The sequence below is a fragment of the Panthera onca genome, chromosome A3, assembly GCF_046562875.1.
Source record: "Panthera onca isolate mPanOnc1 chromosome A3, mPanOnc1 haplotype 2, whole genome shotgun sequence".
Classification (NCBI taxonomy): domain Eukaryota; kingdom Metazoa; phylum Chordata; class Mammalia; order Carnivora; family Felidae; genus Panthera; species Panthera onca.
Window position 1 is genome coordinate 95,784,553 of NC_138341.1, and position 24,864 is coordinate 95,809,416.

The window sequence follows — 24,864 nt, forward strand, 5'->3', positions numbered from 1 at the left end:
AACAGGGCACCAAGGACAGCTGCAGTTGGTACCCCAGGAATTCACAGCATTTTCTTGGGTTATGCACATATGTGGCTCCAAGGCTGGTGACAACACACCTAATGTCAGGATGAGCAAACAATTTCATGAACGACAACCAAAGAACTGAAGGCAAAATGTGTCTGGAAGCTCTGAAAGCTCCGGGACCCTTCTTTCTTCTGATGGGGAGAGGACTTTCCTTTCTAACAGTGGCTAAGTGGTTTGACACCAGTCAGCACCACCAGTCAAATGGGTATTCAGACCCCCAAAGGATCTGGTCACAAAGACAAAGTCAAGGGGCACCTGAGTGGTGTGGTTGGTTAAGTGTCCATCTGACTCTTGATTTTTGACTCAGGCCATTATCTCCTGGTTCGTGAGTTTGAACCCCACATCGGTTCTACACTGAGAGCACAGAGCCTGCTTGGGATTCTCTCTCTCCCTCTCTCTCTGCCTCACCCCTATTCACACACACTATCTTTCTCTAAAAAGAAAAAAAAACTAAAAAACAAACAAACAAACCCCATATACAAAGTCAATTCAAGACTATCTGTGGAGTCCATTAATTTCCATCTCTGGTGGAGCTTGCTTGACACGAGCATTAAAAGCCCACAAACAACCTCAGAAATACCCACTATGGACCACCCCCTTTCACACTGCTCTTTTCTTTGTAAAAGGAGAGAAATTACGGTACCAAAGTTGGAAACATAAAAAGCCAGTATGCATCACCACCCCCCACTGAGTGACCTGGCTCAACAGCTGGGGACCTTCAGTGGGCAGATGCTATAGCTTGGCCAGGAGGGCTCAGACCAAAACCCCATAGAATGTAGGGCCAGGATTCAGTAGGACTAGTGAAATCAGCCCCAATTCTGGCAAAATCAGAGCCAGAGACTTGATTACTTGTAAGGATCCTTTTGCTTCTAAATCTCTCTTGGGGTTCCCAGGGGGAGATGGCAGGGTTTGGCAGTTGTGGCTAGAGGCAAGGGAAAGCCAAGACGGCCAGAAGATGAACCTATCACCTGGGTAAAAGTCAGAGGTTTTCTGCCTCAATTTGGTTCACAACTTTGTGCAGAGAACACTGAGGCTTCTCTCAGGAAGACTCCCGTGGGCCTTCAACCTGGGCCCTGGGCCTTCACAGGTGTTATAGGCAAATCCAAGCCATCCAACGGCTCCAAAACACCTGTGTTTCCAAAAAGGAAACCAGCATCTTCACCAGGAACATCCCTATCCCTGAGCTTTGCCTCCCTGAGTCCAGTAAGAACCCACCTGGTGGACCCTCTCCACCTTTCCTCCTTTTTCCGAAATGCAGTGGACTCCCCTAAAAGAAAGACCATAGGCCAAGGGCACAAAGGGCTGGGCCAACCAGTCAGGGGCAACTCTCATCAATGTGGGACATTGGAAGGGCAAGCCTTCTGCTGTTCTGTGCTGTGGAAGGTCACGGCACTGTAGCCATGGCAATAGAAAGGGCTCTGACATCCATTCCATGCTATGCCACGTTTCAATACCTGCCATAGTCAGAGCATGTACAAATGTAGCTCAGAAGAGTCTGTTTCTGAAGCAAGACATCATCTTGGTTTTCACTCACAGTCCTCCGAGGTTGTCCATCTCAGCACTTTCTATAAGAAGTTCTAAAACAGAAAGACTTCAAGGAAACCCCATTCATGTAGACACTTCTAGACCAGAGAGAAGAGCTATCTGACATTCTGGGAGGACCTCTCTCTTCAATCGTGAGACGTGTTTTTCTACGAGCTTCTACCATGAGAGACCTCCCTGCGTTGTTTTGCTCTGCTGGTTTTTGCTCTACTGTGATTAAGGATACAAATTCTAGAACAAGACTGCCTAGTTCTGAATCCCAACTCTGCTATTCCTGGATGTGTGTTCTGGGGCAAATTTCCCCACTTTCCTCTCTGGGCTCAATTTTCTCATCTGTAAAATGAGAAAAATAATAGCTATGCCACGGGGTTGATGGAAGGATTACCTGAGTTAATATAGACATAATTTTGTATTAATTCATATGAAGTCCCAGTAAACATGAGTTGTTCATACTAAAACTGTCTTTAACTGGAAATAAAAATAGAATGTAACTGGAAGCAGAAGAATGGTATATATTGTTAAAAAGCAAAAAAGGAAACGAGGCAAAGACACTATGGGGAGCCTAGAACCCATATTTTTAGCAGCTATGTGTCACAGTGATCAGAGACAGAGCAAGGGAGTGGGAAAAAGAAGATTTACTGTATGATGACCAAGATCTTGACATGATGAAGGCCAGTGGTCTCATGCTATCTAATAACTGATCTAGACCTGAGTCCCCCCACTGGGGACGACTGCATCCAGGATCCTAAATCTAATTTTCCATGCCCCAACTGCAGCCACAATTTGACCTTGGGGAAAAAAATTCACAAACAAATAAAGCACACCCAAGCCATTTTCTTCCCCAATTTCCTGGAGAGTGGCCGCTCATGTATATCCACTATCAGGAAAGAGAGTTCCCCTCCCTGCTGTGTAAACAGAAGCTGCCCCTTGGTTGAGTCAGGGGGAGGGAAGCCCCAGGCCAACCTCTACTCCATCTTACTTTGCCTGTAAAAGCCAGACATTTGGTACATGAGCTCTCCCGTTGCCCCAAATGGTCTGCATGCTATCTGGAAAGGTTAATGATATTTTTTTTATTTCTCACTTGAAGATTCAGGCTCAGGTCCAGTCTTAAGGTTTCCATTTAAATGCAGAGTGATATTTCCCTTGCAGGAAAGAGCAGATGGATCAGGAGGGCATAAATGTCTTACTTCACATAAATAAAAGGAGAGTGGTCTGGAATAGAAAAGGTTGGACTATAAAAGTGTTTTGCTATATTAAAAAAAAAAGCAAAACAAAATCTACAGAATTTTCCTTGGTTGCTTCCCCATTTTCGAGTTGCAAACTGAGTCCTAGTGACTTCGCAAGTAATGACAGGGCTTGTCGGGATAAAGATGCCCCCATGGTACTGCAGCCTAGTATGATCCGATAAAATATCCCAGCTCTCTCTGGACCCAGGGAAGGTAGGGGAAAGGAAATGATAGAGAATATGGTAGGGATTTCAAAGGTCTTATCTGGCTTCACCACATGCAAGAGCATGACTACCAGCAGTCTATGGAGCTCCCAGGTGTCAGCTGTAAATGCACAAAGACTGAGGTTGATATGAGATGGGCAATGCCATTCAGGACTCAGGTGTCACCGCTTCTGAGGTCCTAGAAGGAGCTAATCAGGGCTTTCACCTCAAATGACCCCAAGAGGAATGGTGTCTCTGTAAGACAGCTGGGCTGGGCTGCTCAGGCTGGTTGAGAACGACTGTTAGTGGTGAAAGCTGCCCAGCAAAGTGGCTGGTGAATAACAGATGGCTGATCAGACTTCAAATTAAAAAAAAAATAAAATAAAATCTAACAATGCATTTTGGCCCCCTTACCAGGTTTCTGGACCTGACACACCAGGATAGAATTTAGAATATGCTAGAGGATAGGCTGGCTCTTCTCTGAAAACAAACCCTCCTCATTTCTCATGATTGATTTGGACCCATTTGTATCACCAGGACCCATTTACATGGGTCACGGCAAAAGTCCCGAGTCTTCCATGATTTAGCTCATTCTGTCATCTCCATTTCCAATTTGTCAGCAAATCCTCTTGGTGCTGTCTCCAAAAATATTCTAAATCAAACAACCTCTTCTGATCATCATTACTGCCCCCAATTCAACTCACGCCTCACCACAGGCTGCCTAACTAGATTCCCTGCCACCATCTTGTCTCCACAGGGTGCCTTTTTACTCAGGGTAGTTGGACTAAATCTCCCAAATTACAAAATAGGTCATGTTACTCTATAGCTTACAAACTCCAATGGCTTCCCACCACAATCTGCTTCCACCAGAACTCTCACTCAGCCACACTCCACCTTCACTAGGCTCCAAACGGGCCCTTTCTCTGACCCATGAACATGTCATGCTTTTTGCTGTCTGAACACCCACTCCTCTTCCCCAGATTTCCATGGAGTTTGCCTTCATGATTTGGGGTGCTTTGACACGCTTTTCCTGACCACCCGTCATCTCCTATTCCAATGTACTTCCTTTAAGAACTTCCTGTTTTGTGCTATTACTTGATCATTTATTGCTTTACATTCTCTTTGCCTGTGTTTCCCTACTGGCCTACGAGATTTAGAAAGGCAGGAACCTGTCCAATCTTGTCTACCTCTTTATGCCCTATGCCTGTACATAATAGGCAGTGAATGGAGCCAAGAATGGAAGTCCGCATAAAATCACTAATTAGATCTCACGACTTTGTCTCAAACCCTTCCCAGAGAGTTTCTGCTGTTCCAATCCACTTTGTCTTTGAGGTACTTGGTGGCAAGTTGTGACATTCATCCCTTCACCCGTCTATCCCCCGAACACCTGTCACAGAGTTCCTGAGAGTGTTTGTGCCAACTTATGTGACACATATATCCATACATCTGATCCATATATCCATCCTCCCCCTGCCCCATGTCCAGGGTGGTGTTATCAGTCAGTCACTTACCACAGATCGACTGAGTGCTTACCATATGCAGGGGGCACCCTCAGTACCTCAAATATAGTTGGAAATAGGTGTATCCAGGTTGGACCCTCAGGGAGCTCACACCACACACCATGATTCCCCACTGGCAGAAAAGTGCTTCCCTACGGTTCTGCAGCCTCTTCATGCATCTCATGGTTGCTGGGGATGGTGGTGGTCACTGCATACACCTTTCCTGTTGCCCTTGGCATTGGTGTTTTCTTATTCTACCTTGTGAGGTTAGCAGGCCAGCCTTTTACACTGTCCCAGGGCAAGAGCTGTCTATCTGCTTGAATGGCATGTTCCTTCTGCTCAGAGAGACTCAAATGTTCAAAACAGTGCACAGAACCAGAATCTTCATTTCAGATGATGCCATTTTCTTCATGGAGTGGAACAGAGTAGTATTTTCTCACTCCATAAAATTATCAACACTTACAAAGGTGCTTTCCCTAGAAACCCCTTTCTAAATCCTTCTCTTCTCCCACCTACTCTCTGTGACCCTGAATTTGCTTTATTTTTCTTCCTAGCATTGACCACCACCTGGCATCATATGTCATCTCCTCATTTCACTACCACACCACCTAGGTACCTCAAACTCTATCACTCTATCTGTCCTCTATCTCATCTATCAACCTATTATCTTTGTTGGGTATTTAACATCCCACATCCCACTACTAGAATGTAATTTTTTCACTAGCATCTCTTCTGTGCCCAGACCAGTGCCTGGTACATACTAGGTACTCAGTAAACATTTGTTGCATCAATGAATGAAATTACTGCCCAAAGAAAGAATATAATAAACATTTCCTCCCAGAACACAATCGATGGATTACTACCCTGACTTCAAATTCACAGATGATAATACAAAGAGACAAAACACCTTTAATTAACATCGTTGTGCAGACAAGCTTGGGATTTTAAGTACTGGGTATTCTTGGCATCTGGGACTGGCAATGGCTCATGCCATGGACACACGGCCCACAGCTCCCTGGAACCAAAGCATAAAATCTGTTCTGTTCTGTCATAGCTCATGCAATGCCCTCTGTATATGTGTGTGCGGGGGGGGGGGGGGGGGGAGCAGGGAGAGGAGGTGACAAGAGCTAAGACCAGGGTGGACTCTGATGGCCACCTGGCAGAAGGCCTTCTTTTCCCTGCTGCAGATATGCTTTCATGACTTGGTAACATTGTGTTTTCTTTTATCACGGGAAGCTTTCCAGCAACTTTCTGCCTGGGGTGGAATTAGAAGGCCATGATTAGAATTCCTCACCTTCCCTAGGGCTGTCTGCAGGCTCTGGCTGTGAATAAAGGGCAAGTGTCTTTAAGGGGGTCTCTGTGCCAAGTGCCGGGGTGCCTGGGCCCCCCTGGAGCTTTCATGGAGCCCAAGTGTGGGTGCCCAGACCCAAGATGCCGGAGTCTGCCAGAAGAATATAAGCTCAGCAGACACCACATACACATTACATGTGGGGGTGAGGGAGCATGTGAGGGTCCCTTGAGGGCTAGTGTGGATGGCTGTAATATGGAGGGAGGGTGAGACTCAGGCTAAATCTGCTCTCTGAGCTGGGCCAGAGAGACAACTAGTCACTTCGGTGCTGCTGCCTGGACCCCTGCAGCCCTAAAAGCCTCTCAAATTACTGGTTCTGTGACGGACATTGCCTAGCCTCTCAGAGTCTCAGTTTCCTCTTTTCTAAAAACAGTGTCCTCGGGACAGGGCTGTTGTGAGGATGAAGAGCGTTACTATAGGCAAAGTGGTGAGAACAGTGCCTGGCACAGAGTAAGGACTAAAGAGAAATACTACCTAAAACAAGCATCTGCCTGTCAGACAGACTTTTTTCTTCCCTGCATTCATCCTCAGTCAACCCCAGGTTCAGCTGCTGGTTGGGAAAAAGGACCTATAAACTGTCTGCTCACAGTTTATATCTCTTTCTGTGATGTCACTAAGGGGTAGCCTGCTCTGGTTCAATGTGGCACCAGCCCACAGGGTAGATTCCTGCTAAGAGCCCCACATGTCCACCCCAGGAAGCAGTGTGGGGGACGTCGTATCCACTTGGGCATGAGCATGAAAAGAAATGTTATTTGTGCCTAAAAGATGGACTCTGTTCATGGGGTGGTGCCCAGCTGTGATGGCTGTAAGGTTCTGGTCTCCTTGTAAGTTGAAAGTCTTTGCCAACACTGAGAACAGTCCTCCCAAGTAGGTAACCAGCAACCTGAAACCCCATCCCCTTTGCTCACTTTCAAGGAGCTACGTGAGACTTAATTACATGAGAGGAATGTTCAGCCCCAGCTACCAGAGACTCCCATTTTCCTCCTCACATTTCTGGAATGATGTGTCTCAGATCTCAGTGACTGCTATGCACAGTCAGGCTGGATGAAGGGAGGTGACCTTAGCATTTTTTGCCACACACCCAAGGAGTACTGTTTCTGAGTACATCTCTTGTAAACCCACATGAAAGCAACAAAATAAAATATTGCCATGATCACTTTAAATCATGTCTAATGGCCTTACTCTCTGTTGATTTGGAAATGGAAATGAATTGGACAGAATGACTCAGAGGGGAAGTCAAATGAGATGGTTAGAGGGTCCAGTGACAGAAGTGACAGTGACAGAAGAGGACAAAAACTCCAATCAAAAAATTGGGCAAAGATTTGAACAAAGTCCCCATCAAAGAAGATACTGGATGGAAAGCAAGCATGTGAAAAGATGCCCAACACCATGACTCATCAGGAAGATGCAAACTAAAGCCAACCACACTCACTAGAATGGCTAAAACCGAAATAAAGCAAAACCAGCAACACCAAGTGCTGGTGATGATAAGGAGCATTTGGAGTCTCACATACTGCGGGGAATACAAAATGGTGCAGTCACTCTGAAAAACTGCTGGCACTTTCTTGCAAACATACTCACCACACAACCCAGCAATCCCACAACTAAGTGATCTGCCCGAAAGGAATGTGTTCACACAAAGACCCGTGATGGTCTCTGTTCACAACACAGAGACCTGTGTTCACACACAAAGACCTGTGATGGGCCTGGGCATTTTATCATTTGTGCTACACCAGCCAAGGGAAAGCAACCATTGACACAGGCTTTGTGCAGGAGACATTTATCTGCTTTGTATGATAATCAGGGTCCAAAAGCTATGTATTTGGGGTGGAACTCATCACATTCTTAGCTCTGGGCAGAAGAAGAAAATGGGTGTGTGGTTCTTGATTAACCTAAGCCAATTGGTTACTCTAGTTCCTTTGCCACAGTGGCTGGTTCAGGGATGGTCAGGTGACCCAAGGTGGCCCAATCAGATTTTTGCTTGATCATGCCAGGTGGAGGATGAGAGGTAGGGTGGCGGGGGAGACGTTCTCTTTCTCTCCCTGTCAATGTGGTGTGTGTATGTGAGTCGTGAAACTGCTATAGTCCTCTGCCATGAAGGATAGTCTGATGAAGGAGTCAGAGAAGGTTATTGATAAGAGAATCACAGAAAATGGGCTGGAGCCCTGAGACTACGATGCCTGATGTCCATTTTCCTCTGTATTTTTTAGAGACACCAATAAATTCCCTTCATTTAATAGAGCAGTTAGAGGTGCTTTGTTGTTGTGGTTGTTGTTACCTGAAACTGAAAGCCTCTTAACTCAGCTAAATGTGGGTCCAAGAATAGATCTGACTTCAGGAGGACATTGCAAGGAAGCAGAACAAGCCAGAGACAGGTGTTGTAAGCCCAAGTCAAAGCTAACAAAGAGATCTGGGTTGAGGATGCAGAGGCCATCCAGACGGAGCAGTGCAGAGCTGGGTGGGTAATATTAATGGAACTCTAGGCCAGGAACAAGTGTGTGTCAAGGGAAGATTATTACCCGGCCTTGAAGGGAAAGTGGGGAATGGCCAGGGAAAACAAATGGCCAAGAGACAGTGAGGGCAGCCAGTTACAGGACTGGGGCATCAAGGGGGGGGGACAGTTCATGCCGCCTGGGCCAACTGCCCAGTGAAGACTGCCTCTTGCCCAAGGCCAACCTCGGTCTGAGATGTGAGTTGAGCTGAGCCTGCAGGTGGGGCGCAAGCAGGCACATCTGCTCTTCTGATTTCAGTTGGTCTCAACTAGGGCTGAGGATGTCTTCTAGCAAGCTCTTCCTGAGGCAGGTGGCCATCAGGTGTCACTGGAAGAAACTCATATTTTACTGGAATGTGATAGATCCAGTGACTGCTCCAGACAGACCTGACCCTACCTGTGGTGACTCCCGGCCCACAAATTTTCCTCTCCTACTCACTGAATCAAATATTAAAGCATCCTGCCTTCAGGTGAGGCCTTCACCAGCACCCTCCAGTACTCCATGGACTACTCATTCTCCCTCGTGCACTTTCATCTCCCTTTCTGGGGTAAATGACAGACCTCCAGCCCCTGTTTTCAGGAATGTGTGTGTGTGTGTGTGTGTGTGTGTGTGTGTGTAGGGGGGTTTCAGCCTCAGTCCCCCAGCCCTGAGTCCCTGTTCTCAGTCCCCCAGCCTCTTGGGGAATCAGAACTGGAACATGATAAGATGTGTCGGGTTTTGTCTAGAGAACAATAAGCTAAAAACTAAGGTGTCCAGGGTAAACCAGGGTGGTCTGTGGGCTTCTCACTGTGTTTATTAGCTAGAATCCTCTGTTTTGTGAAAGTGAAAGTCAGGCGGTAGATGATGCCATCTGATTATAAGAGAAGCTTCTAGCTGAGTACTGGTTGGGCTCACCCATCCCGGACCATCACCATTGTGCTGACGGGTCCATTCTTTGCATTGCCCCCAGCTCCTACACTCCACACTTCTAAAGAACACATAAATGCTAGAAATCATCATAATAATGCAATAACAACATCTGGGAGTTTTAAGTCCTAGGCTCCCCATGAAGAAAGAGAATGGATTTTACAGGCAGCAGATCTGGGCTCCAACCACACTTCACCACCTCAAGGTAGCCTCTCCTGTACCTGGGTACCTGCTTCCTTGCTGTAAATGAGGACGATACAGTCTTAAAATGTCACAGGTGTATTTCTACGAATATTTATAAGGCACATTGTAGTGCCTGCATGCTTAAAAAATGATGGCTGGGATTGGTTTCTTTTTGATAAACAGTTTTGATCTGGGTTTTTAATTTTTTTTTCCATTTCTCTGCTGAAATTACCCATCCATTCATTTATTTTTCCCATCTGTCCCCATTTAAGATAGATGTTTTAAATTCTTTTCTAATTCTTGTATCTATATCATCTGCGGCTTGTTTCTGCTGCTGCTTTCCGTGGTTATGAGCCCTATTCCTGCCTCCTCACAGGCTTTGGATTTTATTATTGCATCCTGGAAATTATATACAGAAGAAGGGTGAGAACTGAAGAATACTACTGATGTTTCCCCTCCCAGAAATTTCATGTCTGCTCTCACTGGTAAGCTAAAGCAAGGAGGTGATTATTCAGATCTCATTTGATGGGGACTGAGTGGTGGGCCACCTGTGGTCTGCCCTACCTCCCACCCCCAGCTTCTGAAGGAAGGGCTAGTCTCCTAGTTCTCAGGGTTGGATTTCGGATTCCTCGATTTCGGGTATTGGGAGAATGTGAGAGACGGTGAAGATAGGATGGTTTCTTTCTGCTTCTCAGTCCTGCCTTCACTTCTGTTTTCCCAGAAAATTTGGGGTGGGGTGGAGAGGATCAGTGTCCTCTGTCGAGCAAATTATTATTGTTTGTGACAGTCTTTGTATGTGACAAACTCCAGGACATCCCAGCTGTCTCCGGCACTGCCAGTAGCTCAGTTGGCTTATCTCCACCCGGCAAAGTTCTGGATCTTCACAGCCGTCTGTCCTCCCTGCATCCAGACCTGCCAGGACTCAGCTCTCTTACAAAGGGCTCCTCTCTCTGGAAAACAGTTCATCAAGTCTCTCCTGCCTCCATTACTCTCTGATATCCTATATACAAGTATGATTTTTGTATTATCCAGACTGCTTTTTGGTGTTCCCATGGGAGCTAAGGCCTTCTGCGTCCTAACTGGAAGCAGCAAGTACCTAGAATGGTAGTTGTTATTTTTAACACTAGAGGAAATTCCCTAAATGCAGGATGTCCTGGCCTTGAACTCTTAATAGTCAGCCTAATGTTAAAGCTTGTGTTTCATCCAGGGGAGCTGAGAATGAGACCCTGCAGGTGGTTTATTTTTAAAGGCTTAGTCAAGATTGTAGCAAATGCTTTATGAGTTCACTCCTGTCTCCCTACTTTTACCATTTTGGGTCCTTCTAGGGCCCAGCCTCTAGGCCTCTTAGCTTGGGGGTTTTCCCTGGGCTCCAAAGTCCATCCTGCCCATGTCCAGCAGAAGCAGTCTTTACCAACGATTGGCGGAAGTTGGTGGATAAATGCCCCAGCTCCCTCCCCCTTGGGTTGGATACCTCAGGGACCTGTGTTCCATACAGTCGTCCATTCCCCCAGAAGTAAATCCCAGCTGCTTACAGTGGTATCTTCCTTGGTAACACACTTTCCTTGGCTACTTTGTCTTCTTAGTCTCACTTCCTTCTGTCTGGCATGTCCTGGGATCCCCTTTCAGATAAACTACCTGCCTTTGAATCAATGCTCAGATTCTCCTGCAGAAACCCAACTGAAGGCAGGTGTCAAGTCAAATATGCAACCTCTGGGTGCTGCTCGGGTTTGCGCATGGGGGCCAGCATGGACAGGGCGTTAACAGAGAAAGGTGAAATCAGCGAAGGTTAGATGGACCTCGCAGGAGAACAGCAGGCACATTTCGAGAATACAAGGAGGGCTGATGCTGGAATTCTTTATTATAAACCGGAGCCATGTGCCAGCCTGGAATAACCGGAATATGAGCGTCCTAATTTGGGATGCACTTAAACTGTTTACTCTCTGTGGTTTTGTCTTTAAAGCCTAACATGCTCCGGATGGTGGATTTAAATTCATAAGTACATTGTTTCACAAAACTGGCATGAAGTTCTTGCAACACAATATGCAAAATGCATTAGTATGTTGCATCCAGAGCTTAGTGTTCTCGCTCTTATTATGTTTTGTTTTTAAATAAAGAAAACTTGTAGGACCACAGCCCTGTAAATGTCTTGTGGGGATGCCAACAACCGCTCTATAAACCACTCTCGCAGAAGCAATTTTCCTCTTGTCCCACAAAACTCCCAAAAGCACCTTAGGCGAACACCAAAGCACTGGGTATGTTTGCAAACTGCAAATACGACAGACATTTAATTACATCGAATTCATCAGAACCCTAATTGAGACAGGAACTCAAACCTTACTGCTTAATTACTTGGATTTCAGAGGAGTAGCAGACTTGGACATGAGCAGCCCTTCAGGCCGGAATACATTAGAAAGAGGCCCACGGGCACTGGCGGGGAGTTCTCCCAGCCAAATGAAAGTGTGGAGCCACATAAATAACCATGCTAAGTGAGACCCATGACTGGATTTATTAATCAGTTCAATCCCCAATATCCAGCCCTTGCTGTAATGTTCCGCTGCACTGGCTGCATCACCTGGGAATGTTTGTTTCTCAATATGTAAGGGAATGTTCATTTCTCACAGTTTTTCTTTCCCTCCCGCTGATCAGACAGCACAGGGACGAGGACCAGTCCTCTGAGATCGTTCTTTGATCAACATCTCTTCATTTTGGTTTTCGTGTAGAAGACCTTCTCCTTGACCTTCCCTTCCTTCCCTACCTGGTATCCCATGGCTGTTCCACTAGCTAGTTGATCCCATCAACTTCTCAGCCAAATTATCATAGTGACACAAGGTGGGATTTGGAGGTGAGGACCGCATGGCTCTTCTGAGAGCTGATAATGGTGTCTTTTATTGAGCATTTACCATGTGGGCCGACTCCTGCTTAATGATGAACATGTGAACGTTTCATCCTTATGGTGATGCTAGGTGGTAGGTGGGCTTACACCCACCCGCTCCATAGATTTGAAAACACGCTCAGAGGAGCGATAAAGTCACTTCTCCAAGATTTCACAGCCAGCAAATGGCAGCGTCAGGATTCAAACCCTGGTCAGTCCTGTTCCTGGGCCCACGTTCTTTCTAAAACAGAATTCTTCTCCCTCTGCGAAGACTTCAGGGACTCCACAAACTCCTAAGGAAGAGAGGTGGATTGTCTCAGCAACCTCCAAGTGGGGAGGAGACAAGAAAAAGCAGAAGGAGGTGCCAGCACCCAGAATCATCATGTGGGCTACAAGGTTGTGGTGGGTTCTTCTCTCCATGATGGTGCAGGGTTGTGAGACGAGCTTGGCAAAGACCTTCCAGAGGGAGTAAAGTGACTGATACCAGCACATGCTAAAGTTCAGGAAGCAATCTGCCTTCTAAGCAGGCATCCTAACCAAGCCAGTGATTAACTGCATTGCTAATAAATTATGAATACAAGTGAATCCAAGCCACTTCATATGTAATTAGTTGCATGGCATTTACTAGATACTTCCCAGTCACTTGTTTCATTTCTTTACGTTGCTTCTCCCCCTTTGGGCTTGCCTTTCCATCAGGCGGCAGGTACAAATGACTAATGAACTAATGACAACACGAATAACGGCCAGCCTAATGATCATACTGCTAATGGTGACAATGCTAATTAAGAGAGTGTGAATGGCAACAGCTTCTTCTGCAGGATGTGACTATTCATCTCCGGAGGGCAACAAGAAGACGGTGGACACAGACGAGATCCAGGGAAGTGCAAACAGCACTGAAGGCGTGGATGGAGACTCGTTTTTTGTTTTTTTTTTTTTTTTTGGGGGGTGATTTTTTTTTTTGCACTAACTATATTTATAAGAGGTCTAAAAAGCATCATATTGTGGGTCCACAGAATCTAAGGTCAGACATGATGGATCAAAAGGATGAGAAAAAAGAACATGTCAGTCTATCAAGTTGGGGAGAGTTCAATCACCACGTGTGGACACAGCTGTCCAGGAGCTCCAGAAGTACCCTTCACTTGGGGGCTCTGGAGCTAATTCCTGATGAGATTGACGTGTCCCTCTGCCTGTCACCCACAAGCAGCAAGCCCACTAGGCAACCTGGACAAATCATTGGCATGAAATGACGGCAGTTAGAAACAGGCAGTGGAGAACAGCAATGCTGTGCCATGGGCCTCCTGCAGAGGCTCTCCAGTCTGCATTAGAGAGATGGGCAGGGTGGGAGCCCCTGGCCGTCTGACTAGACAACAGAGGGGCCTCAGAAAGGGTGTGAAAGAAGGTTCAAAGGATTGTTCCTTAGCCCTTCAAACCAGCCCACCACCTCCAGTAGAGCCTGCGGCCCCCACAGTGAGGCAGCTGGTTAGCATCACCAAGCTCCTCAATATTGCAAGCAGAGTGCCGTCAATGGGCTTCTTGAAGGTGCTTTTCCTAGAAGATGTTTAAAGTGTGTTTGGGCAGAGCTCAGGATCTTGCTGTTCCTGAACAAAATTCCTAGGAGGGAACTAGGACAGCGAAGCTGGCAGACCCTTGGGAGCTGTGGCACTGTCCCAACTGCCAGAGAGCCTCGCACTTGGCTGACTTCTTGGGTGTCTTCCCAAGGCTTTCCAAAACAGATACCAGACCCCATGACACTCCCTGGAGTGGAACAGTCTCCAAAGATAAAATGCAGGCATGCAAAGCCCCTTGTGACGCCAAAAGCAAGCTAAGTCAACATGTAAATAAATTGCTTGATGGCTATAGCAAAACTGTCCTATGCTGTGATGACAGCAAATGGTTTTAGCAGAAAAAAAAACTATCATTTCCCATCTCTGTCTCTCTCTCTCCCTTCCCCAACTTTTATTTACTCTATTGCCATGGAGTCAAAGCCATACCTTAAATTGTTTTAGGTCATTCCAGTTCAGATCGTGACATTCAAAATGAGTTTGACACATTCAGATTTATAGCCTGCACCTTCAGGCTGGTTAATTACTTATGTGGATCTGGGTGCTCTCTACTCCATCAACATGGAGACCAAATAATGGTGCCTGACACTTTCCAGTTCAAGTTGGGCCAGCCTCCTGGCATGAGACCCAACGTTACTGCTGCCCGAGACCACTGGCCCCTGTGTTGGTGGTGCTCCAGCAAGACAGGCCCGTGCCTCGCCTCCGTGCTGTCCCCTCCAACCCCATGCCACCTTCTGCTGTCAGTCTTACCTGCCCAGCAAAGAGCCCGCAGACACCAATGATGCACAGGATATTGAACACTGCAGAGCCCACGATGGTCCCAACTCCCACGTCACCCTTGGTGATGAAGACGCCTGAAAGAGACCTGATGTCAGCCTGGCTGTTGTGGCTGGTTCAATTCTGATGTGGGTGTGGGGGAGTTTTCAGAAGTGCTAGACTGTTCTCAGGGTCCATAGAAAATAGCCAAGCGGGGGAGAGAGTTTTAAAATCTGCATTAGGGACTCTTCCACAGGCCCATGGCCACAGGATCTGGGACACCTTCATGCAAAGTGAAAGCATCACTTCAAAAAAATAACAGCAAACACAGTGGGTGGGAAGGGGGTGTTCTGCTCCTTGGGGTCTTGAGATTCTTATCTCTTATTAGCCAACCCACTGGAAGGCTGTCTGTCCCCACAGCCCTTGTCCTTAAGAGAAGGCAGGGCTGAGATGTCCCTGGGTCATCACCTACCTATGACGGATGTGAACAGCTCTGGGGCTGAACTCCCTGCTGCCATGAACGTGGCTCCAGCTACATCTTCACTGAGGTGCAGGCGCTACAGAGGAGCAAGGACAAAGCATAGATGAGTCGGGATTCCCCTGGGAACAGAGGCCACCAATGACTCCCAAGGTCTCAAGCTCAGGTCCTCCCATCCATCCTGAGCTTGGTTTTTCCTGCACATCCCCTGCTGGGCCACACCTCCTCTGGCTGTCCTCCTCAAGGGGACAGGATGAGGGAGGGGGCTACATGTTTCTGTGAGTTAAAGGCTCTTGACAAGATCTAAGAATTTCTAACCTAGAAGCCCCCAGTTCTGTGCAAGTAACAGGGGGTATAGGGTGGGCTGATGTGAGGTATGGTGGGCATCTGCCTCCTTTCTAAAGGGTATGCCACCCACCTCCCACCATGTTGCCAAGTATCCTTATTGCTTAAGAGATGGCCAAATCCACATTTTTATGCAAAAAAATTGATTTGTTTCAATACCATGCCTCTCTCGGGCTAAAATGAGGCTCATGGCAATCAGCTTGCAAGTCTTGATTCTAGAAGGATACAGCAGCTTTGGGGGTGGAGGGGTCACCCTCCTGAAACCCATCCTTCATCATTAATGCAGTCTTGAAGCCCTGAGGTAGGGACAATGCGGGGTGGCGTTGAGGCTGGGTGGGAAGAATGATAACCTGCCAAGATGTCCTATACAATCACTGTCTGTTAATCCAAAAAGTGATTTGCAAGAAGACAAGAAAAATATATATTAGAGGCTGGTTTAGCCTTTCTGCATTCCATCATGACCCAGAATGTTAGCGGCTGGCTGTCAGTAAATAGCCAGTTCTCTCTTGGGTCCCATCTAGGAGATGCTAGTCAGTCCCTCTTCGCACCGGCACGGACAGCTGCACTTCCCTGCTCAGCCATGGAGGGGCAGCATGGGCTCGGCCTAGGCCACTGGCTCCACTGGCCAGCAACAGGCTGCAGTAGGGGCCCTAATGGAGCACTGTGATCTGGAATCCTGGGGATCCCTCGCTCAGGACTGAACAGCTCCGCCGCACATGGGGTTCTGAGAAGAGTATAAGATGGAGGTACTGATACCTCAAGCTGAAAGGTGTGGCTGTGAGGGGTGCAGGTGAGTCCCCAAGGCAGGGAGTTCCGGAAGGTAACTTAACACAGAGCTCACGCCACGTGGTGGTCTGCCAAGACTTGCCATGAGCCTGAGCCTGGTACTGCTGTGTCCATTACAGCTCAGAGCCCCTGCTGGGGCATTAACTGTGGAGTCCACACCTTGAGCTCACCTCCGGTTCCTGTCTCTCTCATCCACTGAGTTTGCGTCTTCCTCCAGGTCTCCTTCCATCTCCCCCTCTTTTATCCCTAATTCACCTGGGCCCTGGCAACATCTCTCTGGATGCTTAGAATCATCAGCTAGGGGTGCGAGATCTTCTACCTCTGGATGCCTCTATCCATCAAAAGCCTTCCCAGCTCCCTCCTGAGCCCTGGTAACTATTGATGCCCCAGCCTCACATTCCTCAGGATTCTCCATGTGCCGATTCCAGCCCTGGGTTCTCCTCTCTTGGTCCTGGGGCTCAGACTCTTCTTTGCACAAATCCTTCCTTGAAAGGTGTTGCCTCCAAATGTGAAAAATCCCTCCAAGGGCTGCTCCAGGACTGCTCCCTGCACAAGCCCTTTCCTGATCCCCGTGGCCCAATCAAGCTCCCCCTCCCCTTTCATCTCTCTGTACTTTCCAACTTCCGAGCACTTCCTCCAGCACTCCCGGTTTGTATCACCCTGGAGCTGCTCTGCGCCCCACAGCCCGTGGATGGCAAGGACCATGCTGTATTTCATCTCATTTCCTTCCCCAGGGGGTATGCTTGCCAGTGCTATGGATTTCATCTCTCCTGAGTAGAAAACATTCTGACAAGAATATGTACATTTCTAGAACAGGCTCTTAAATCTGCTGTAAAAAAAAAGTCATGTGGGAAAGAGACTACTCTTCTGTGCATAATGAATAGAGCACCAAGTGGTGGTATTTCAGAGATCACAAATGACCCCAGTTACAGGTGCGCTTCCTCTCCTGCTACATAAGGTGACCTGTATTCCGGTTACATCACTTTGGACAAAGGACTTCCACACGTGCCCTCTGTCCATCTAAGATGCAACCTTATCATTTCCTTCTACTTCTACCGAATAAAGGAACCACTCCCAGGGCCCCTCCAGGGTTCCTGTGGAAAGATTCTCTTTTATTTATTTGTTTATTTGTTTATTTATTTATTTATTTATTTATTTATTTATTTATTTATTTATTCAGTACAAAAACCAAAGAGACTTTCAGGATGTAGAAGAAGCTACTTAAGTTATTGGTCTCGAAGTGTGGTTTCTGGACCAACAGCCTCAGCATCCACCTGGGAACTTAACAGAAATTCAACTTGTGTCCTCTGCTGTCCCCCTCCCCACCCCCCCGCCCTCCAAGAACTAATGAATCAGACACATGGGCGGGGAGGGAAGGGGAAGGATGACAAAGTCTGAGAACGACATGAAGAAACGAGTCCCAGATGGGAGGTGTGTCTGGGAGAGATCCTTTCTGAAAACAGGATTCTGAATTAAAAATAAAATAAAGTGGAAAGCTTCCAGATAAAGGAAACTACATTTCAGAACAGACAAGGAAATGAAAGAGGAGAGAGAATGAAAGTGTTCTAAATACGCTGAATATCTTCTGATGAACGGGATTTAACTTGGTCTTCAACCTGGTGTTCACTGGGCTGATTTCGAACAGAGTCCCTTTCCTTTTCTCTGTGGACAGTTCTTTCATCTTCTCACTTTTTGGGTCTCTGCTTGGAGCATTTCTGTACATGTGCAGAGAGGAAGGGTCATGGAGGGGTGTAGATGAAGATTTAGCACACTATGAGGACCCCACAAGAGAGAGTCATGGGAGCAGAAGGAAACTGAGGAGAGGAAGATGAGGGGCACAGAGAAAGGAAGAGCAGGATTTAAAAGAGGAAAAGAAGGGGCACCGGGGTGGCTCAGCTGGTTAAGCGTCTGACTCTTGATTTCAGCTCAGGTCGTAATCTCACGGTTTGGGAGTTCAAGCCCTGTATCAGGCTCTGCTCTCTCTCTCTCCCTGCTCCTCCCATGCTTGCACTCTCTCTCTCTCTCTCAAAATAAATAAATATGCTTTTAAAAAGTGGAAAAGAAAACAGGCAAAGTCGAACCCAAATAGCACCATGAGTTGCCTCTAAAAGGAGCAGGGAGTGCTGGTCATTTGGGTTAAAGGCCAACTACGGGTCGGTACCCTGACATTTTAAGCAGGCTGTTGGAGCTTTTGGGCTAATACTGTTCATTGCTCAGAAGCATGCTGATGCCTGGTGTTCCCCCCTCCAGGGGCGGGGGTGCCAGGAGGGCTTCCCAGGACCTTGTTGAAGGAGGCTGGAGCAACACTGTTAGACGACCCACTCAGACATGCTCAGAATACAGGGCACGTACCTCACAGATCTTTTCCAAGGAGGGGACAAAGAAGTCATCACACACAATGGCCAGTGCGTAAAACATGTACATGGCCTGGAAGAGAGGAAAAAAGGGGTTAAAGTCAGAGTCAAAGCAGAGCCACGGGGTGAGGGTCTGGACACCCTCTACATCAATAACACTCTCTGACATCATGGACTCAACATCTTACTCAAAGTACAAAAACTGTAGTGCTTGGGAGGCCCTCCATGATATCACCGCTCCTCTCTGACCTCATCATCTACCACTCTCTTCCTTGTCCACCAAATGTACTATGGATGACTGCCTCAGGGCCTTTGCACCTGCTGTTCCCCCTGCCCCAAACATACTTCCCTCAGATGACCTTGGCTCATTCCATCATGTCCTTCAAGTCCCTGGTTCAATGTCAACCTAAGCAAGAGGCCTTGGACTCCCTTCCCTCCCATTTCTCTCTATTCACCTTATCCTGATTTTTCATGATATATTGTATGTTAAATTAATTTGTTTATTGTCTGTCTCCCTCACTAGAAGTCCACAAGGATATGAACTTTATCTGTCTTATTTGTCCCCAATACAGGGCACAGGGCCTGGCGCATAGCAGGTGCTCAAAAAATATATGTGCAATGAAGGAATAAACACATGAATACTTCTAACTGAGGTCATTCACTCTGCTGTTTCCTACAGAACAGGCTCCACAATCTTGCTTCCTGTCAGCAAAAACCAGGGAACACCCTGGAATTCTAACCTCCTGGGCATAAATCACCCATCTAACCCCAAGTTTCCTCTCTAATTGATGAAATTTTATTTGGATTCCATCATTGGTTGACCACCTAGCATCCATCCTCCACTCCTTTCTAATGGGACCCCAATTTCATCCCAATATCCACCATAACCCATGGGAAGGTGACCCCACCCTTTCCTCTAGGAGTAGAAATGACTGGCCAATCAGTGTGCAGTATTTCCCACTGATGGCTACTGGTTCAGGAGCGGACATGTGACCTGGGCTGATCCAACGAAATTGTAGGAACGGTTTTATAGCCCTTGCCAGTGGCATCCATTCTTCACCCTCTGGTGCTGGTTATGGGCTGGGGGTCCTGGTTGCCCACTGGCAGCCATATTGAGGGAAATGGGACTTGAAAGGAAGTTGACCCTGAGTCAACTTCATGGAATTAACAAGTTGTTGAGCATGTGGTACTAAAGCATACCTGCCTCCAGATTTTGTAATAGAGCATTTCAGCCAGTTTGATTTGGGAGTCTTCCTGTTACTTGCAGCCCAAAGCATCAAATGGGTATAGCTGCTCATCTTTCAAGTTCCAGCATCCTCAGCGTGACATGCTTTCATGTTTTGATCTCTCAACATCTTTTCCTTTTGAGAATTGCTCCACTGCACAGACCTTCAGTCGCACATTCCCCATACCCGTCAGCACAGGGCACAGGCACATGAGCCAGGCTAGCCACCAGGACACCCCATTCTCTGTCATGCAGTAGTGGGTGAGCAAAAGGTCTGCAAGGGGGCCAATGAGGGACTGACAGAGAAGCTGGAAGAGGAGGGCTCTCTGCTTATGAGATACAAACACTGCCCGAGTCCGGAGGCAGCTGCCATACAGAGGGAGCTTGCCAGAGAATGTAGTTCATACAGTAAGAAGCCCAACCAAGAGATGGGACAGACAGACTGACACACACACACAGACACACGCACAAAATGGTGTTCAATGACACCCCATGAACTCTGGACCCAGCTCACCCCTGAAATCGAAGTGGACTTTCCAATTTCATGAACTAATAACATGTCTTTTACACTTATGATGACTTGAACGGGATTTCTGTCACTTACAGCTGTCCTTCATGAAGCTTTTTGTAGCAGTCCAAGCATGAAATGATCTCTCTGGCCTCTGACTCTTGGCTGTGGCACCAATTTAGCCATCCCTCCCCCTCTTTATGAACTCATTTTTCCTTTTCACACATAGGTGTTTGGGCTCTCCAACCAGACTGTAAGATTCTAAAAAACATCTTAACACTTGATTCTGTGGAATTATCAGACGAGTGAATGAAAACATTCATTCCAAAGTGCTTCCTATAATAAATTATCAAAACCCAACACAATATACCACAGGAGATGGGTTATATAAACCATGGTTCATCAATCGATGAAATCCTGTTAAAAGAGATGATTTAAGCCCACAGTTAATGACAAGAAAAGGCATCTACTATACACTGCTAAATGAGAAATATTATAAAATAATGTGTACAATCTTTTCTGTTATTATCTATGCGTTAAGGCATACACACACACACATGCACACACTTGTGCAAGTATATTTGCATATAAGAGTTTGTAACACCACACATTAAAGTAGTTTTTCCCTCTGTTGGTATGACTCTGTTTTTATAATTCCTATCTATATTTTCTGATATGCCCACCTTGAATTTGTATTTCTTGTGTGGATTTTGCAGGTGGTGGAGATTTTAGAGCAAGGACTCTGTCTTATAGTTTTCTAATCTCCAAGGAGCCTGGGATGTCTGGCATGCAGAGACACCTTAAAAATAACTTTCATTGATTGGTCTATTCATAATCTGTACAAAATGATTTGTCTGTGGATTTGGGGGGAAGAAAATGTCAATTTTTACAAAATTAATGCTTTATTTACAGCTTGTGGATGAGTCAGGATATACACTCCCAAATTTCAGTGGACTCAAACCCTCTTTTGCTGTATGGCTTGGCTGATCCAATGATGCGCAGGCTTTATCATTATCTTTGAAAGGACAGCCAAATGTAGTAATTGGAATACAGAATTGTACATTTGTGAATTAACCAAGATCTAAATAAACTGTCTATAGCTGCCATACTCAACTCACTGAAATAGCCAAGTCCATAAACCATCTTTCTAAGACTATGTTCCAATATTACGTATCGATCCTGTCGTGAGGCTAGAAACTTCATCTAACATATTGCAAATCAACACTTGGAATGGGTTGGGAAATGAATAGATCTTCCAGGCTCTCTGTGATTTCAAGGGTGATGGCTACTGAAAGCCACATTAGTTCTCATGCACAAGGCAGTGTGAGGCCCCTGCCTCAATCAGGCACCCTGTGTGGCAAGGCACCTCTGGACATCTGGAGGGGTCTGCCAGGCGATGGGGCTCCTTTCCAGCCACAGAGCACCTCCTGGCCTGCCACTTTGCTTACAAGAAATTCTGCTCTAATTCCTGCCATGTTACCCACTGGAAATCAGTTTCCCCCTGGAAAAGCAAACAAAATAGAGCAAGGTATTGGTGGGGGAAGGTTCTGTGCATGTAGCAGAGTAGGAAGGATAAGGAAATCAGTACCTTCTGCTCATTTTTGCTGTGAACCTAAAAATGCTCTAACAATGGGTCTTCTATTACTACTACTACTAAGTTGCAAAAACTAAACAGAACAAAGGAACAAAACAAATGTATGAAGTCAACTTTTAGATGCAGGAAGCCTACTGATATTGATGGTACTATCAGTACAACTGGCCTGAATGTTTTAGAGTGAGGCATTTTTGTATTAATTTGGCCATTCCTATATTTCCAAAGGATATAATACTATAATTGGGGATACTGACTAATAATAATATTATTAATTTTTGCCACTATATGTTGGGCCAGGAACTCCAGGCACGCTCACTCCAGATACTTTACAGGGATTGTCTCACATAATTTCTCTAACTCCTGTGGGAGGCAGGGTGTTACTGGCCCCAGGTCCCAGATACCTCTGAGAGTACAGTAGCGAATCCAAGGACACATGGCTAGCAAATGGCAGGCCTTGGATGTGACCCCAGGACTCTCTGAGCCTTCCTGCCGAGGCCAGTTTCTCTCCACACAGAGGGCGTTCCTGAACTGCTGTCCAATCGACACCTTCTATGTTCACTTGGCCTACTAATAAGTTCACTTCTCCAACCACACGAGAGAGAGGGACAGTTTCAGAATCCCAGCCAGCCACCTCTGGGAGTTGCCAGTCAGAGCCACTGATGTTCTTTGTTATTTATTTTTATTTTAGAAGTTCAATTCTGATTATATAAATATACCATTTACATAAATGTATCAATGTGATCAGCATGAACAGGAGTAACCCTAGTTACCTCTTTATTTTTAGTGGCTTCCCATTTTCCTCTATAATAAATGGACCATCAACACTGCTACAGTGAACATCTTTACTCATATATCCCTTTGCATTTCTAGGACAGACTTCCAGATGTGGAATTGTTGGGTGACGTTCTTTTTCAGTATTATTTTTACAAGGTGCACTAAAAAATACAAGACAGACTTAACCCCTCAAAAATATTCAAGGTGATCCCTGGAATGGTGGATGTGTTGCGGCACACCCAGGAATCTGAGCCTCCGGCCTGGCTACAACAATCAGAACAAGCAAATGTGGGATGCTTTCCGGAAATGATGAGTGAGGGGTGTCTGCAGAGGAGAGGAGAGGAGGGGTCTGTTTCAGTTTCAACTCCAAGCTCACAACCACGGGGCCTTCACTTCCCTTGGAACTTATCAGGGCCCTCCCTGTGGGAATCTGTACGTTGGCACTGATTATGTGCTGCCTGGACCGTGAGCCACGTTTTAAGTCCATGTACCTGGCTGCTCTTCTTTTTCAGGGCAGCAACTATGCTCTTCCCACATTCATATCCACCCAGTCTCAGGGCGGGCTTGCACAGAATGAGGGAACTGGTTTATATGAAATGAATGAGTCCAAGCAGGAGGTACCCAGAGAGTAGCTGGTGCCCCCTTTAGAAAGAGAGGTAGCCTGGAGCCTTGGAGGAAGCCCAGGATGGAGTAAAGGACCTCGCGTCAAATCCCACACTTGACACTTCCAAGCTGTGGTGACCTTGAGTGACTCTCCTTACCTCACATAGCCTTCAACATGAGACCAATCACACCATCCGCTTGAGTTAACTTATGAGAGGGAGTACTGTGGGGGGTACACGGACACAGAGGAGCAAAGGGGCTTGGGCGTGACCAAGCACCTCATGTGACAACAATAATGCTGTGAGATTGTGCCCCAGCAGGCCTGCTGGAGGACAAGAGACATGCAGAGCAGGGTCAGGAGGACAAGGGGCATGTGGAGCAGAGCCAAGTCACCCTCGTCCTAGAAGAGGCTGCCAGATATCAGTTGACAAGCAGCTAACCCCAGACATGGGTCAACTGATCCCCAGTGTTCAGCTGAACCCAAAAGACCCAGAAGGTAAAGAAATGTGTACTGTTGTATGTCACCGAGGTTTTAATTGTTGTTTTTTAAGTAGGCTCCACACCCAATGTGGGGCTTGAACTCATGACCCTGAGATCAAAAATCGCATGCTCTACCAACTGAGCCAGCCAGGGGCCCCTGTTGCTGAGGTTTTCGGGCCATTTGTTATACAGCATCATTAGGGCAACAGGCAACAGATACAGCCAAGATGATACAAACAGCCATGGTGAAAACAACAATAATGAGAAGTAACTTCCAAGTTCTGAGTGACAATATGCGCAGCTTTTCTAGTCTCCTTGGAACTAGCCATGATCCTATGACACAGCTCGGACCAATGAGAAGAAGGCACGGATGCAACAAAGTGACCCTTTTTTTTTCTAGCTCTCAACTTGGATGTAGTGTCTGGGGCAGCAGCAGCCATCATATGACCATGAGACAACAAGCAAGAAGATACACAGCAGCACACACGGGATGGCAGAGCTCTGAGGATGCCATTCGCGGGCTGATCCTATGTCAGGAATCATCTTTCTCTGTGCCGCTTCTTGGGTGAGAAAATGAAAAATGAACCCCCATTTGCCTCTATGGCCATTAGTCAGGTTTCCCCCACTGGTGGCCACAAGCCTCCCTATCTGATTATGGGAGGAGATATTCATTCTGCCAGGCGAGGCTAGCGAAGGGGGCCAGAGAAGTCTTCACAGAGGAAGTGGCCACTAAACTGGGATTCTGGAAGATAAATACCATCTCATCAGGTGGTTTCAAAGGCTAACTGGGACTAATAAAACCAGAGAAACGCTGGCCATAGTAAACTGTGAAACACCTAAGGTAACAGGAAATCACCGTGGCCTGTGGCTTAATGGAGGTGAACAGGCTCTAGCTGAAATGTCAATATACATAAGGGCTTCTAAATTATCAGGGCAAACGTCTCTGAACAGTGCGACATTAACCCTGCTGCTTTATGTGGCATCTACAGTCAGCGGTTTTCACAGACAATTTCCTTTTACTACATCATCTGCTCTCACGTCGCTGTCTTTAATTTCAATGAA

The 24,864-nt window shown here is 46.6% G+C and overlaps 1 protein-coding gene across 1 annotated transcript in view; it reads right to left on the bottom strand.

Moving 5' to 3' along the window:
- The window catches only part of SLC24A3 (solute carrier family 24 member 3), a 480,571-nt gene that overhangs the window by 119,417 nt on the left and 336,290 nt on the right, over window positions 1–24,864 (bottom strand). Inside the window, exons 4-6 of the mRNA XM_060611249.3 lie at window positions 18,617–18,691; window positions 15,128–15,212; window positions 14,650–14,753 (exon numbers count right to left, since the gene is read on the bottom strand). Coding sequence (XP_060467232.1) covers window positions 14,650–14,753; window positions 15,128–15,212; window positions 18,617–18,691 — 264 coding nt within the window. The remainder of the gene's footprint in view (window positions 1–14,649; window positions 14,754–15,127; window positions 15,213–18,616; window positions 18,692–24,864) is intronic.